Source organism: Bufo bufo, chromosome 3 (genome assembly GCF_905171765.1).
Source record: "Bufo bufo chromosome 3, aBufBuf1.1, whole genome shotgun sequence".
In the NCBI taxonomy this organism is placed as follows: Eukaryota; Metazoa; Chordata; class Amphibia; order Anura; family Bufonidae; genus Bufo; species Bufo bufo.
The window spans coordinates 511,347,964-511,360,328 of NC_053391.1; the positions used below are offsets into that span (position 1 = coordinate 511,347,964).

Sequence of the window (12,365 nt, forward strand, 5' to 3'; positions counted from 1 at the left end):
TAAAACTAATATTTAAGTACCGTATTTATCGGCGTATAACACGCACTGGCGTATAACACGCACCCTTCATTTTAAGGAAATTTCAGAAAAAAAATTAAATTTCAAATTGTACTGCTATGGGGGTTGGGGGGATCTGTGGATGGAACTGTTATGGGGGGGATCTGTTTGGATGACACTGCTATATGTCATCCACAGATCCCCCTCATAACAGTGTCCATTTCAAATTGTACTGCTATGGGGTGGGGGGGGGGAATCTGTGGATGGAACTGTTATGGGGGGGATCTGTGGATGACACTGCTATATGTCATCCACAGATCCCCTCATAACAGTGTCCCCCAATACACCGGGCCTCTGCTCACCGAAGTATTTATAAACGTGAATCCTTATCCTGTTATTAAGCTGCCCTCTCCCATTTTCCCATGTTCCCCTGTATCCCCACAGCACTTACCGATTCACACGCTTCCATAGCAGGCAGAGCGGATGGCACCAGTAACGTCACTCACTGACGTCGCGCGTCTGCTCCGCCTGCTTCATTCATAAAGGGGGCGGAGCAGGCGCTCAACGTCAGTGAGTGACGTACTGCTGCCGGTCCGCTCTGCCTGCTATTGAAGCTTAAGTAAGTGCATGTGGGGATACAGGGGGACATGGGAACATGGGAGTGAGGGCAGCTTAATAACAGGATAAGGATTCAAGTTTATAAATACTTTGGTGAGCGGCGGGCCCGGTTGTAAGAGTACAGTGACTGCACCGGGGCCCCGCCCCTAGTTACGGATTCCAGCCCCTCCTCTCCCCGGCTCATACAGCGCAATGAAATATCGGCGTATAACACGCATACATGATTTGCCCCCTATTTTCAGGGGGAAAAAGTGCGTGTTATACGCCGATAAATACGGTATTTTTATTTCCTAAATTCCAGGAGAGCCCCTTGCACATGAGATATTTATCCATATAAGACATTTGTTTTGGTAACACTTGCTGTTAATCATGTGTATGGCCACTACTGACACCAATTCTGAGCAGAACTTGCCAACATTAGCTGGATCTTGCATCTGGTCTCCAGATAAATCTCATGTCGGAGACCAATTTAAGTTAAATACAACAATGTTTTGCCATCTTTAAGGATGAGTGGTTAAGCTGGCCATAAACATAAGATAACCTGACTATTTTGGCCAACCATCATTTCAATTCTATAGATGAGCAAGCTTTTACAATGGTGGATCCCACTACCAGGTGCTTATCTATTAAAGCTAAAAACTGCATAGCATTGGCAAAAATTGCCTGGTAGAACTGTTCTGTATTACACCACTTACAGGTCAAAGACTAATTGTTGCTTAATAATACATTTCCAGGTAACGTTGGTTTACTTTTAACTTGTAGCCAATATATAAAATAATCCAATATCAATCATCAGTAGGCTACATACTGGGATTTTGTTCTCTAAGATTAACACATTTAATTGCATTTTGCATAGCCACGCCAAACATCAGGTGAAAACTAACATTTGGCCCATAATTTAATAATGTTAGCGCACCAAGACTTGTGGTAAATTTATCACATCTTGGGTTTAAGGGGATGGTCTCATGAAAAATAAATAAATTTTCTACAGTTTTTAAATCTGCAACTGGATCTGAATACTTTTGTAATTGCATCTAATTAAAAATTAGCATTGCCACTGGGTTACTGCAATAAAATGTATCTGTATAGCGCCACCTGCTGTTTTTTTTCTAATTTCTTTGACCTGCTCACTGAGAAGGCCGCACATGCTCAGTTTAATCCTTCAACTGCCTCACTGAGCTGTGATAGGGAGAGCTGGGACACACCCCCAAGCGGCAGCAGAAAAGACACGCCTCCTGAGCTGTCTGCTTGATATAATGTAGCAGAGCAATGAATGGGGAGATCTCTGGGTCCATATGAGGTACAGGGCTGGTTCTAGCTTTGTTATAAAGAGGTTATGTCCTCTATGAACTTAAAGAAATTATCTGTGCCTAGCCCCAAAAGGGTGTGGTTTACCTGAAGGGGTGTGGCTTCACAAGGAAGACTATCTAAGACGCAACATTGGTGCAATTGTCTCAAACTAAGCCAACTAATAGTTGATACAGATCCAAACACTAAATTCATCATACAGCCCAAGCTACTGTGTTATATCTGGTGCATGTCTAGACAGCCTGCCTAGGTTTAAACCATCTACAGGATTCGACCATATATAGGAAACTGTTAGGATTGTCGCAGATAGCATTCAATGTAAACAATGGTAGCTCAGCATAAATAGTTCTCCAATGGTATCCTAAAGTAAAATGGTGATGAAAAAACTTAGTGACAATAAAAAAAAAATTTGGTGATAGAAAAAATTCTTCCTGATACATGGTCGACCATTTAGTTTTACGTGCTATTGTATTTTATATTGAATATGTATTATTTTTAACTAAGAAATATATTAAATCTGAATAATTGCCATAGAGTGAGTGCTCGCTTTTATTACTATTTTGTCATATTTATTACATTGAGGTGGGGTGTCCTCATTTTTAGCTTGTAGCACCGTACCACCCGCTAACAGCAGTGAGCCACTTCATCTAATTGACCATCTACAGGATTAGTAAACCTGCCCCTTTGTTCTAAGGGAGTCTTCATCAGTAAGTAAACCATTAAGAAAAGCTTAAGCATAATCATGTCCTTACTGTGTAGGATTTGGTAAATGAGGAGATTCCCTTTGACTGGGTACCAAAAGGTCTTGCAGTAATCACTGATGACAGTCGAGAAGTATCTGTCTTTTGGTATCCTCTGGGCAACGAAGAAGAAATTCGGCCAGGTTTGCTTTCCATGTTCAGGGAACTGGACGAGTATGGCTGGTTCTGCATACTGCTGGTGTCAGAGGGCAATGAGTTTCCTTGCACTACATAACTGTTTCCGGAATAGCTAGTAGTGCTCTTACTTGTGTACGGTTTATCTAAGTCGACAGAGGTTTCTTTTTTAGGCAGTGCCTTTGTGACAGGTTTAATCTCAGGGCTTTCAGCCTTCTCAGAATGCTGGACTGTGAACGTAGCATTACTGTAAATCTTTGGCTGGGGCTCAGATTCCGTCTGACCACTAGGAACTGATTCATCATCATCAAAATTTATTAAGTTGCCATCATTTTCCTTCTTGCGAGAATAATTTGGGGTAGTAGCATACAGAGAAACCTCTGTTGTTCTTGAATATGGGACATCCACAGTGTAACTCTTTTCTAGAACTGGCCTGGATGGAATATTGGACTCTCCAAAGACATCTTCATTTGATGAATACATCCGCTGAAGTTGTGACCTTTGATGACCATTGTTGTGGGTCTCATTTTCTCTATGCTCCCTTAAAAAAAATACAATTTCTTGTTAATATTTTCATTAACTGACAGCTCAAAATTGATTAAAATTCACTGTGTAAACTCATATCCTCGCTGGTGATTTCTGAGAGGAAATGGAACATTTTGCACATTTTAAGATATACATTTTGGTTTTGTTTGCTTTTGACAAACATGCATTGTGTTCCTCCACCTTCAAAATGAAAGATGTGGCCTTTTAGTCACCCTCTCCAAATCTTATCAGAATCCACACTTTAATTTTGCCATTTTTAAAATAGACCAGATTCTGTGCCAGGAAGCCTTGGCCACAATCTGTATAGAGTAGCCTTGGAAAAAGCACACGAAAAGATGGTTATCTGTTTGGGGCATGTACATTGCCTTGAAGCCATGTTTAGTTAACCAAATGCAGTGTTACATAAAACTTTCAATACTTCGATCTTAGGCTACTTTCACACTGGCGTTTCTGGGTCCGCTTGTGAGATCCGTTCAGATCCAAAACGGATCAGTTTTGCCCCAGTGCATTCTGAATGGATAAGGATCCGCTCAGAATACATCAGTTTGCCTCCGTTCAGCCTCCATTCCGCTCTGGAGGTGGACACCAAAACACTGCTTGTAGCGTTTTGGTGTCCATCTGACAAAACTGAGCCAAACGGATCCGTCCTGACTTACAATGTAAGTCAATGGGGACGGATCAGTTTTCACTGACACAATATAGTGCCATTGAAAACGGATCCGCCTCCCATTGACTTTCAGTGTAAGTCATAACGGATCTGTTTGCATTATCATGAACATGGTAATGCAAACGGATCCAATCTGAACGGATACAAGAGTTTGCATTATAGGTGCGGCTCCGTATGTGCAGATACCAGACGGATCCGCACCTAACGCAGGTGTGAAAGTAGCCTTACAATTTTTTTTTTTTAAAGGAAAGCATCAATAAATATTACATCACGACATAAAAACATAGATGGAGGTAAAAACAATGGTCCCACCTTTCCTGTTGCATCTCTTTAAATGTCTTATAGGTCCTATCAGGGCCTTCATTTGCAGTCTTTTCAATTCCTTCTCGCTCATCTTTTTTCTTTTGTAGATCTGATGTGAAGCTTTTCCGGCGATTTTTCCATTTTGCTAAATCCTTATTTATAAAAAAAAAAAAAAAAGACAACTTAATAAATGTATTGTAATGCAATCATGAGAGAAGAAAAGCTATGTCACTCGCAGTAAGTGACAGGAGAGGACTCCAGCATAACGTAGACCAGACGGATCAGTTTTGCAGCCCATAGACTTCTATTATGATGGAATGAATAACGGAATGCCTCTAAAGGCATTCAGTCATGGAATTGCGTTATGGTCCGTGGTAATGTAATCCATAACGCAATTCAGTAAATACCACAACATGAACCCGCACATGAACTTCAAAAATATGAAATTAGCTCATCCCTAGTTGTAATCTTTCATTAACCCTGACCATCACATACAGCTAGAAGCCTTCTTTAACCCTTTCAGGACCAAGCCATTTGTCACCTTAAGGACCAGGCTATTGTTTGCAAATCTGACCAGTGTCAGTTTATGTGTGAATAACTTTAAAACGCTTTTACTTATCCAGGCCGTTCTGAGATTGTTTTTTCGTCACATATTTTACTTCATGACACTGGTAAAATGGAGTCAAAAAATTTAATTATTTTTTCTTAAAAAAAATACCAAATTTACCAAAAATTTGGAAAAATTTGAAAATTTCCAAGTTTCAATTTCTCTACTTCTATAATACATAGTAATACCTCCAAAAATAGTTATTACTTTACATTCCCCATATGTCTACTTCATGTTTGGATCATTTTGGGAATGACATTTTATTTTTTGGGGACGTTACAAGGCTTAGAAGTTTAGAAGCATTTTTCAGAGAATTTCCAAAACCCATTTTTTAAGGACAAGTTCAGGTCTGAAGTCACTTTGGGAGGCTTACATAATTGAAACCACCCAAAAAAGACCCCATTTTAGAAACTACACCCCTCAAGGTATTCAAAACTGATTTTACAAACTTTGTTAACCATTTATGTGTTCCACAAGAGTTATTTGCAAATGGAGATGAAATTTCAGAATTTAAATTTTTTTGCAAAATTACAATTTTAATCCATTTTTTCCAGTAACAAAGCAAGGGTTAACAGCCAAACAAAACTCATTATTTATGGCCCTGATTCTGTAGTTTACAGAAACACCCCATATGTGGTCGTAAACTGCTGTACGGGCACACGGCAGGGCGCAGAAGGAAAGGAATGCCATACGGTTTTTGGAAGGCAGATTTTGCAGGACTGGTTTTTTTGACACCATGTCCCATTTGAAGCCACCCTGATGCACCCCTAGAGTAGAAACTCCATAAAAGTGACCCCATCTAAGAAACTACACCCCTCAAAATATTCAAAACTGATTTTACAAACGTTGTTAACCCTTTAGGTGTTCCACAAGGATTAATGGAAAATAGAGCTACAATTTCAAAATTTCACTTTATCGGCAGATTTTCCATTTTAATATTTTTTTTTACAGTAACAAAGCAAGGGTTAACAGCCAAACAAAACTCATTATTTATGGCCCTGATTCTGTAGTTTACAGAAACACCCCATATGTGGTTGTAAACTGCTGTACGGCACACGGCAGGCCGCAGAAGGAAAGGTGCGCCATATGATTTCTGGAAGGCAGATTTTGCTGGATTGTTTTTAGACACCATGTCCCATTTAAAGCCCCCTGATGCACCCCTAGTTTAGAAACTCCAAAAAAGTGACCCCATTTTGGAAACTACGGGATAAGGTGGCAGTTTTGTTGGTACTATTTTTAGGGTACATATGATTTTTGGTTGCTCTATATTACACTTTTTGTGAGGCAAAGTAACAAAAAATAGAAATTCAGAAATTTCATCTCCATTTGCCATTAACTCTTGTGGAACACTTAAAGGGTTAACAAAGTTTGTAAAATCAGTTTTGAATACCTTGAGGGGTGTAGTTTCCAAAATGGGGTCATTTTTTGGAGTTTATACTCTAGGGGTGCATCGGGGGGGCTTCAAATGGGACATGGTGTCAAAAAACCAGTCCAGCAAAAACTGCCTTCCAAAAACCATATGGCATTCCTTTCCTTCTGCGCCCTGCCGTGTGGCCATACAGCAGTTTACGACCACATATGGGGCATTTCTATAAACTACAGAATCAGGGCCATAAATAATGAGTTTTGTTTGGCTGTTAACCCTTGCTTTGTTATGGGAAAAAAATTGATTAAAATGGAAAATTTGCCAAAAATTAGCTGTTTTGGCACTGTTTTTATTTTTTATTATTTACAACGTTCATCTGACAGGTTAGATTATGTGCTATTTTTATAGAGCAGGTTCTTACGGACGTGACGATACCTAATATGTATACTTTTTTATTTATTTAGGTTTTACACAATATCATTTCTGACACAAAAAAAACATGTTTTAGTGTCTCCATAGTCTGAGAGCCATAGTTTTTTCAGTTTTTTGGCGATTGTCTCAGGTTGGGTATCATTTTTGCGGGATGAGATGACGGTTAGATTGGTACTATTTTGGGGTGCATATGACTCTTTGATCGCTTGCTATTACACTTTTTGTGATGTAAGGTAACAAAAAAATAGCCTTTTTGACACCGTTTTTATAAAAAAATATTTTACAGTGTTCACCTGAGGGGTTAGGTCATGTGGTATTTTTATAGATCAGGTTCTTACGGACATGGCAATACCTAATATGTCTACCTTTTTATAATTTATCAGGGTTTTACACAATAATATCATTTTTGAAACAAAAAAAAAAAAATCATGTTTTAGTGTCTCCATACACTGCGTGCAGAATTATTAGGCAAATGAGTATTTTGACCACATCATCCTCTCTATGCATGTTATCTTACTCCAAGCTGTATAGGCTCGAAAGCCTACTACCAATTAAGCATATTAGGTGATGTGCATCTCTGTAATGAGAAGGGGTGTGGTCTAATGACATCAACACCCTATATTAGGTGTGCATAATTATTAGGCAACTTCCTTTCCTTTGGCAAAATGGGTCAAAAGAAGGACTTGACAGGCTCAGAAAAGTCAAAAATAGTGAGATATCTTGCAGAGGGATGCAGCACTCTTAAAATTGCAAAGCTTCTGAAGCGTGATCATCGAACAATCAAGCGTTTCATTCAAAATAGTCAACAGGGTCGCAAGAAGCGTGTGGAAATACCACGGCGCAAAATAACTGCCCATGAACTGAGAAAAGTCAAGCGTGCAGCTGCCAAGATGCCACTTGCCACCAGTTTGGCCATATTTCAGAGCTGCAAGATCACTGGAGTGCCCAAAAGCACAAGGTGTGCAATACTCAGAGACATGGCCAAGGTAAGAAAGGCTGAAAGACGACCACCACTGAACAAGACACACAAGCTGAAACGTCAAGACTGGGCCAAGAAATATCTCAAGACTGATTTTTCTAAGGTTTTATGGACTGATGAAATGAGAGTGAGTCTTGATGGGCCAGATGGATGGGCCCGTGGCTGGATTGGTAAAGGGTAGAGAGCTCCAGTCCGACTCAGACGCCAGCAAGGTGGAGGTGGAGTACTGGTTTGGGCTGGTATCATCAAAGATGAGCTTGTGGGGCCTTTTTGGGTTGAGGATGGAGTCAAGCTCAACTCCCAGTCCTACTGCCAGTTTCTGGAAGACACCTTCTTCAAGCAGTGATACAGGAAGAAGTCTGCATCCTTCAAGAAAAACATGATTTTCATGCAGGACAATGCTCCATCACACGCGTCCAAGTACTCCACAGCGTGGCTGGCAAGAAAGGGTATAAAAGAAGAAAATCTAATGACATGGCCTCCTTGTTCACCTGATCTGAACCCCATTGAGAACCTGTGGTCCATCATCAAATGTGAGATTTACAAGGAGGGAAAAGAGTACACCTCTCTGAACAGTGTCTAGGAGGCTGTGGTTGCTGCTGCACGCAATGTTGATGGTGAACAGATCAAAACACTGACAGAATCCATGGATGGCAGGCTTTTGAGTGTCCTTGCAAAGAAAGGTGGCTATATTGGTCACTGATTTGTTTTTGTTTTGTTTTTGAATGTCAGAAATGTATATTTGTGAATGTTGAGATGTTATATTGGTTTCACTGGTAAAAAGAAATAATTGAAATGGGTATATATTTGTTTTTTGTTAAGTTGCCTAATAATTATGCACAGTAATAGTCACCTGCACACACAGATATCCCCCTAAAATAGCTAAAACTAAAAACAAACTAAAAACTACTTCCAAAAATATTCAGCTTTGATATTAATGAGTTTTTTGGGTTCATTGAGAACATGGTTGTTGTTCAATAATAAAATTAATCCTCAAAAATACAACTTGCCTAATAATTCTGCACTCCCTGTAGTCTGAGACCCATAGTTTTTTTTATTTTTTGGGCCATTGTCTCATGTAGGGGCTCATTTTTTGCGGGATGAGGTGACGGTTTGATTGGTACTTTTTTGGCGTACATGCGACTTTTTTGATCACTTTTATTACCTTTTTTGGGAAGTAAGGTGGGCAAAATTTCAATTTGCTCATAGTTTTTATTTTTATGGCGTTCACCGCGCGGGGAAAGTAACATGACCGTTTTATAGATCAGGTCGTTACGGCGATACCTAATATGTGTAGTGTATTTTATTTTTTTAATTTTTATTCAGTGATCAGTGTTTTTTTTAAACTTTACTTTTTTTCACTTTTTTTGGACCCAGACCCACTTGGTTCTTGAAGATCCAGTGGGTCTGATGTCTGTATAATACAGTACAGTACAATATATATATTGTACTGTATTTTACACTTTGTCTGAACAGATCTATGCCTTTTAGCACAGATCTGTTCAGCACCATGGACAGCAGGATGCCTGAGAGGCGTCCTGTTGCCATGGGAACCTTCCCCGTCTGCTCAGTACTGGTCAGAACTGCGCAGACGGGGAAGGGTAAGGACGGGGCTGTCGGGGGGCTCTCTCCCTCTCCCATCGGGGGGCTGCAAAGGCACAGCAGCCCCCCGATGGGAGAGGGAGGGAGCTCCCTGAGCTGTTAACCTTTTCCATACAGCGGTCCGTACGGACCGCTGTATGGAAAGGGTTAAACGGCTGACATCGCATCACCGATGTCAGCCATTTATACCAGGGTGCCAGCAATGTGCTGACACCCTGGTATACCCACTAGACGCCAACGCACCGCCTACGACACCCCCCCTGCACCACCCGCCCACATAATATCATTCAAGGGTGAAAAATCTTTATTTTGGACATACTAAAGTTTCTGATCCCCGCGGTCAGGGACCGCGGGGATCATAAACTGCAGAAAGAGCTACAAACCGCAGGTCTGAATTGACCTGCGGTTTGCAGCGATCGCCGATAAAGGGGGGTCACAGGACCCCCCTCGGCATTGACACAAGGTGCCTGGCTGTGTGTAACAGCCGGGATCTCAGCGCTGTCACCATGTCTGCAGACCTGGTGACAGTTGAATGCCATGACGTGTATACTCATCATGGTGCGCTAAGTAGCAGTGCTCCATGACGTGTATACTCATCATAGGTCGGGAAGATTTTCACACTATCTCCTTCTCTAATCGCTTCCCTGACAGTAATTGGGGCGATCAGAGAAGGAGAAGCACATAGTCCCTCCCTAACCCCCCCTTACCTGCCCCGATGCGCTGCGATTGGTCCCTCTGCAGTAATGGACCAATCACAGCGATCGCGGGCGGGTCAGAGCTCCTATACAGTTCCTGCCGGCTTCTCTGGTTGCCTAGCAACCCCAGCACGCCGGCTTCACTGAACCTTCAGCGCTTCGCTCCCTGCGCTGACAGAGAAAGCCGATCACGTACATGCACGTGGGGATGCTGTGAGGCACCACATTCCCCCACGTACATGTACGTGATGTTGCCTGAAGGGGTTAAAACACACTAATGGGGAGATCTATCAAAATTCTTACAAAAGGAATACTATCTTAGGCTACTTTCACACTAGCGTTAATATTTTCCGGTATTGAGATCAGTCATAGGGTCTCTATACCGGAAAAAACTCTTCCGTTTAGTCGCCATTCATAGTCAATGGGGACAAAACGTAACTGAACAGAACGGAATGCTCCAAAATACATTCCCTTCCGTTCTCATACCGAAGAGAAAAACGCAGCATGCTGCGGTTTGCTTTAAGGTCGTGGGATGCGGAGCAAAACGGATCCATCATGACCCACAATGCAAGTCAATGACACAATCTGACAATAGAAAATGGATCTGCCCCCCATTAACTTTCAATGGAGTTCATGACGGATCTGCCTTGGCTATGTTAAAGATAATACAACCGGATCCATTCATAACGGATGTAGATGGTAGTATTCTCAGTAACGGAAGCGTTTCTGCTGAACCCTGCCGGATCCAGCAAAAACGCTAGTGCGAAAGTAGCCTTAGTTGCCCAAAGCAACCAATCAGATTCCACCTTTCATTTTCCAAAGGAGCTCTGAAAAATAAAAGGTGGAATCTGATTGGTCAAATCTCTCCTCTTCCAATAAGGCCTCCTGTACACGAACATGTGCGCCCCGTGGCCGTGCTGTGGTCCGCAAAATGCGGGCCGCAAAGCACGAACACCGACCGCGGGGCAGCCGCAGCAGATCGCGGACCCATTCACTTTAATGGGTCCGTGATCCGCCCGTTACGCAAAAAGAGAGTATGTCCTATCTTTTTGCGGAACGGAAGTACGGGACAAAACCCCAAGGAAGCACTTCGTAGTGCTTCCGTGGGTTTCCGTTCCGCACAATTCCACATCTCTAGATTTGCGGACCCATTGAAGTGAATGGATCCGCATCAGTGATGCGGAATGCCCACGGAACGGCACCCGTGTTTTGCGGATCCACAAATGCGGTCCGCAATAGGGCAATGGGACACCTACAGTCGTGTGCAATAGGCCTAAGTCACACAAACACTTGTCAGTGGGGTCTGGGAGATTCAGAACATGTGACCATTTAAAGGGAACATTTCAAACATGTATTTACTTCAGTACAATAAACACTAGTAACAATCATACATACATCTTGCCACTTTTGATCTTGCTCCTGCATCTCGATTTTGATCTTTTGCAATTCTTCCAGACGAACTTGGCGCAAACTCTGCATTTCCTCTGCGTTGCAATTTTCCACTGATTTACTTCTGTTGGAAATATGCATATATTTACATACCATCGCTTTAGGGAACGACTGACTATACCTGCTTTGGACAATCTTAAACAGCCATTCAGATGCAGAGAGAGGATTATTTCCCTCTCCGTTAGCATGGCCATCTCTGAAAATAATCCAGTGACCTTAAAAATTATATAACGAAAAAAGCATGAAATCAAAAGTGTGTCAGACTTGGCGTCATAGTCCCCAAAGTGATCAGTAAAACCGTATTCAAATACAACAACTTAAACATCAGCTTAATACATGCATAAAAGCAAAGTTAGACAGGCAAATGCTTCAAGTGGTTTCTTGAGGACCTGCAATCTCTCCAGTCCTGACTACTTGCGTTCCCCATATAACCATGCAGGAGAATCTATTCTTATCACTATGTTGCTTCGTTCCTTTATTATTCCTGCTAGAAGTTATGAATGGATTGCTAGCAGTTTGCAATGACATTCCAGCTGGGTCAATTTCACCTGATGATGGGGCTTTAACCTCGAAATGCATTGTCTATTGGACCTAAAAAGAGACAAACTGTATTGACTAAAGACGGATGTCCCTTTATCTTTGTTGGAACGTGTGGAGCACTGCTTGGGAAGTGCACCATCCTTGGACCCACCTTTTTTTTTTCTCTTTGTGCCCCCCTTCCCCAACTGGTAACACCCAGCTGGACCTCCATTGCAAACTGCTAGCAATTCATTCAGAAAGGAATAAATGGCTATTACATGGTAAATGCAATGTCAGGAGAGGTGACAGGTCCTCTTTAAAGAAACCATCAAAAGCAAACAAGTGAAGAAAGCAGCTTTGTTTTCTTATTTTTGAAGCTTGCTTCACAAAAGTTGCATTTTC

At 41.7% G+C, this 12,365-nt stretch overlaps 1 protein-coding gene across 1 annotated transcript in view; it reads right to left on the reverse strand.

Moving 5' to 3' along the window:
* Positions 1 to 12,365, reverse strand: part of LMO7 (LIM domain 7) — a 155,446-nt gene that overhangs the window by 38,864 nt on the left and 104,217 nt on the right. Inside the window, 3 exon segments of the mRNA XM_040422350.1 lie at positions 2,676 to 3,339; positions 4,324 to 4,466; positions 11,391 to 11,508. Coding sequence (XP_040278284.1) covers positions 2,676 to 3,339; positions 4,324 to 4,466; positions 11,391 to 11,508 — 925 coding nt within the window.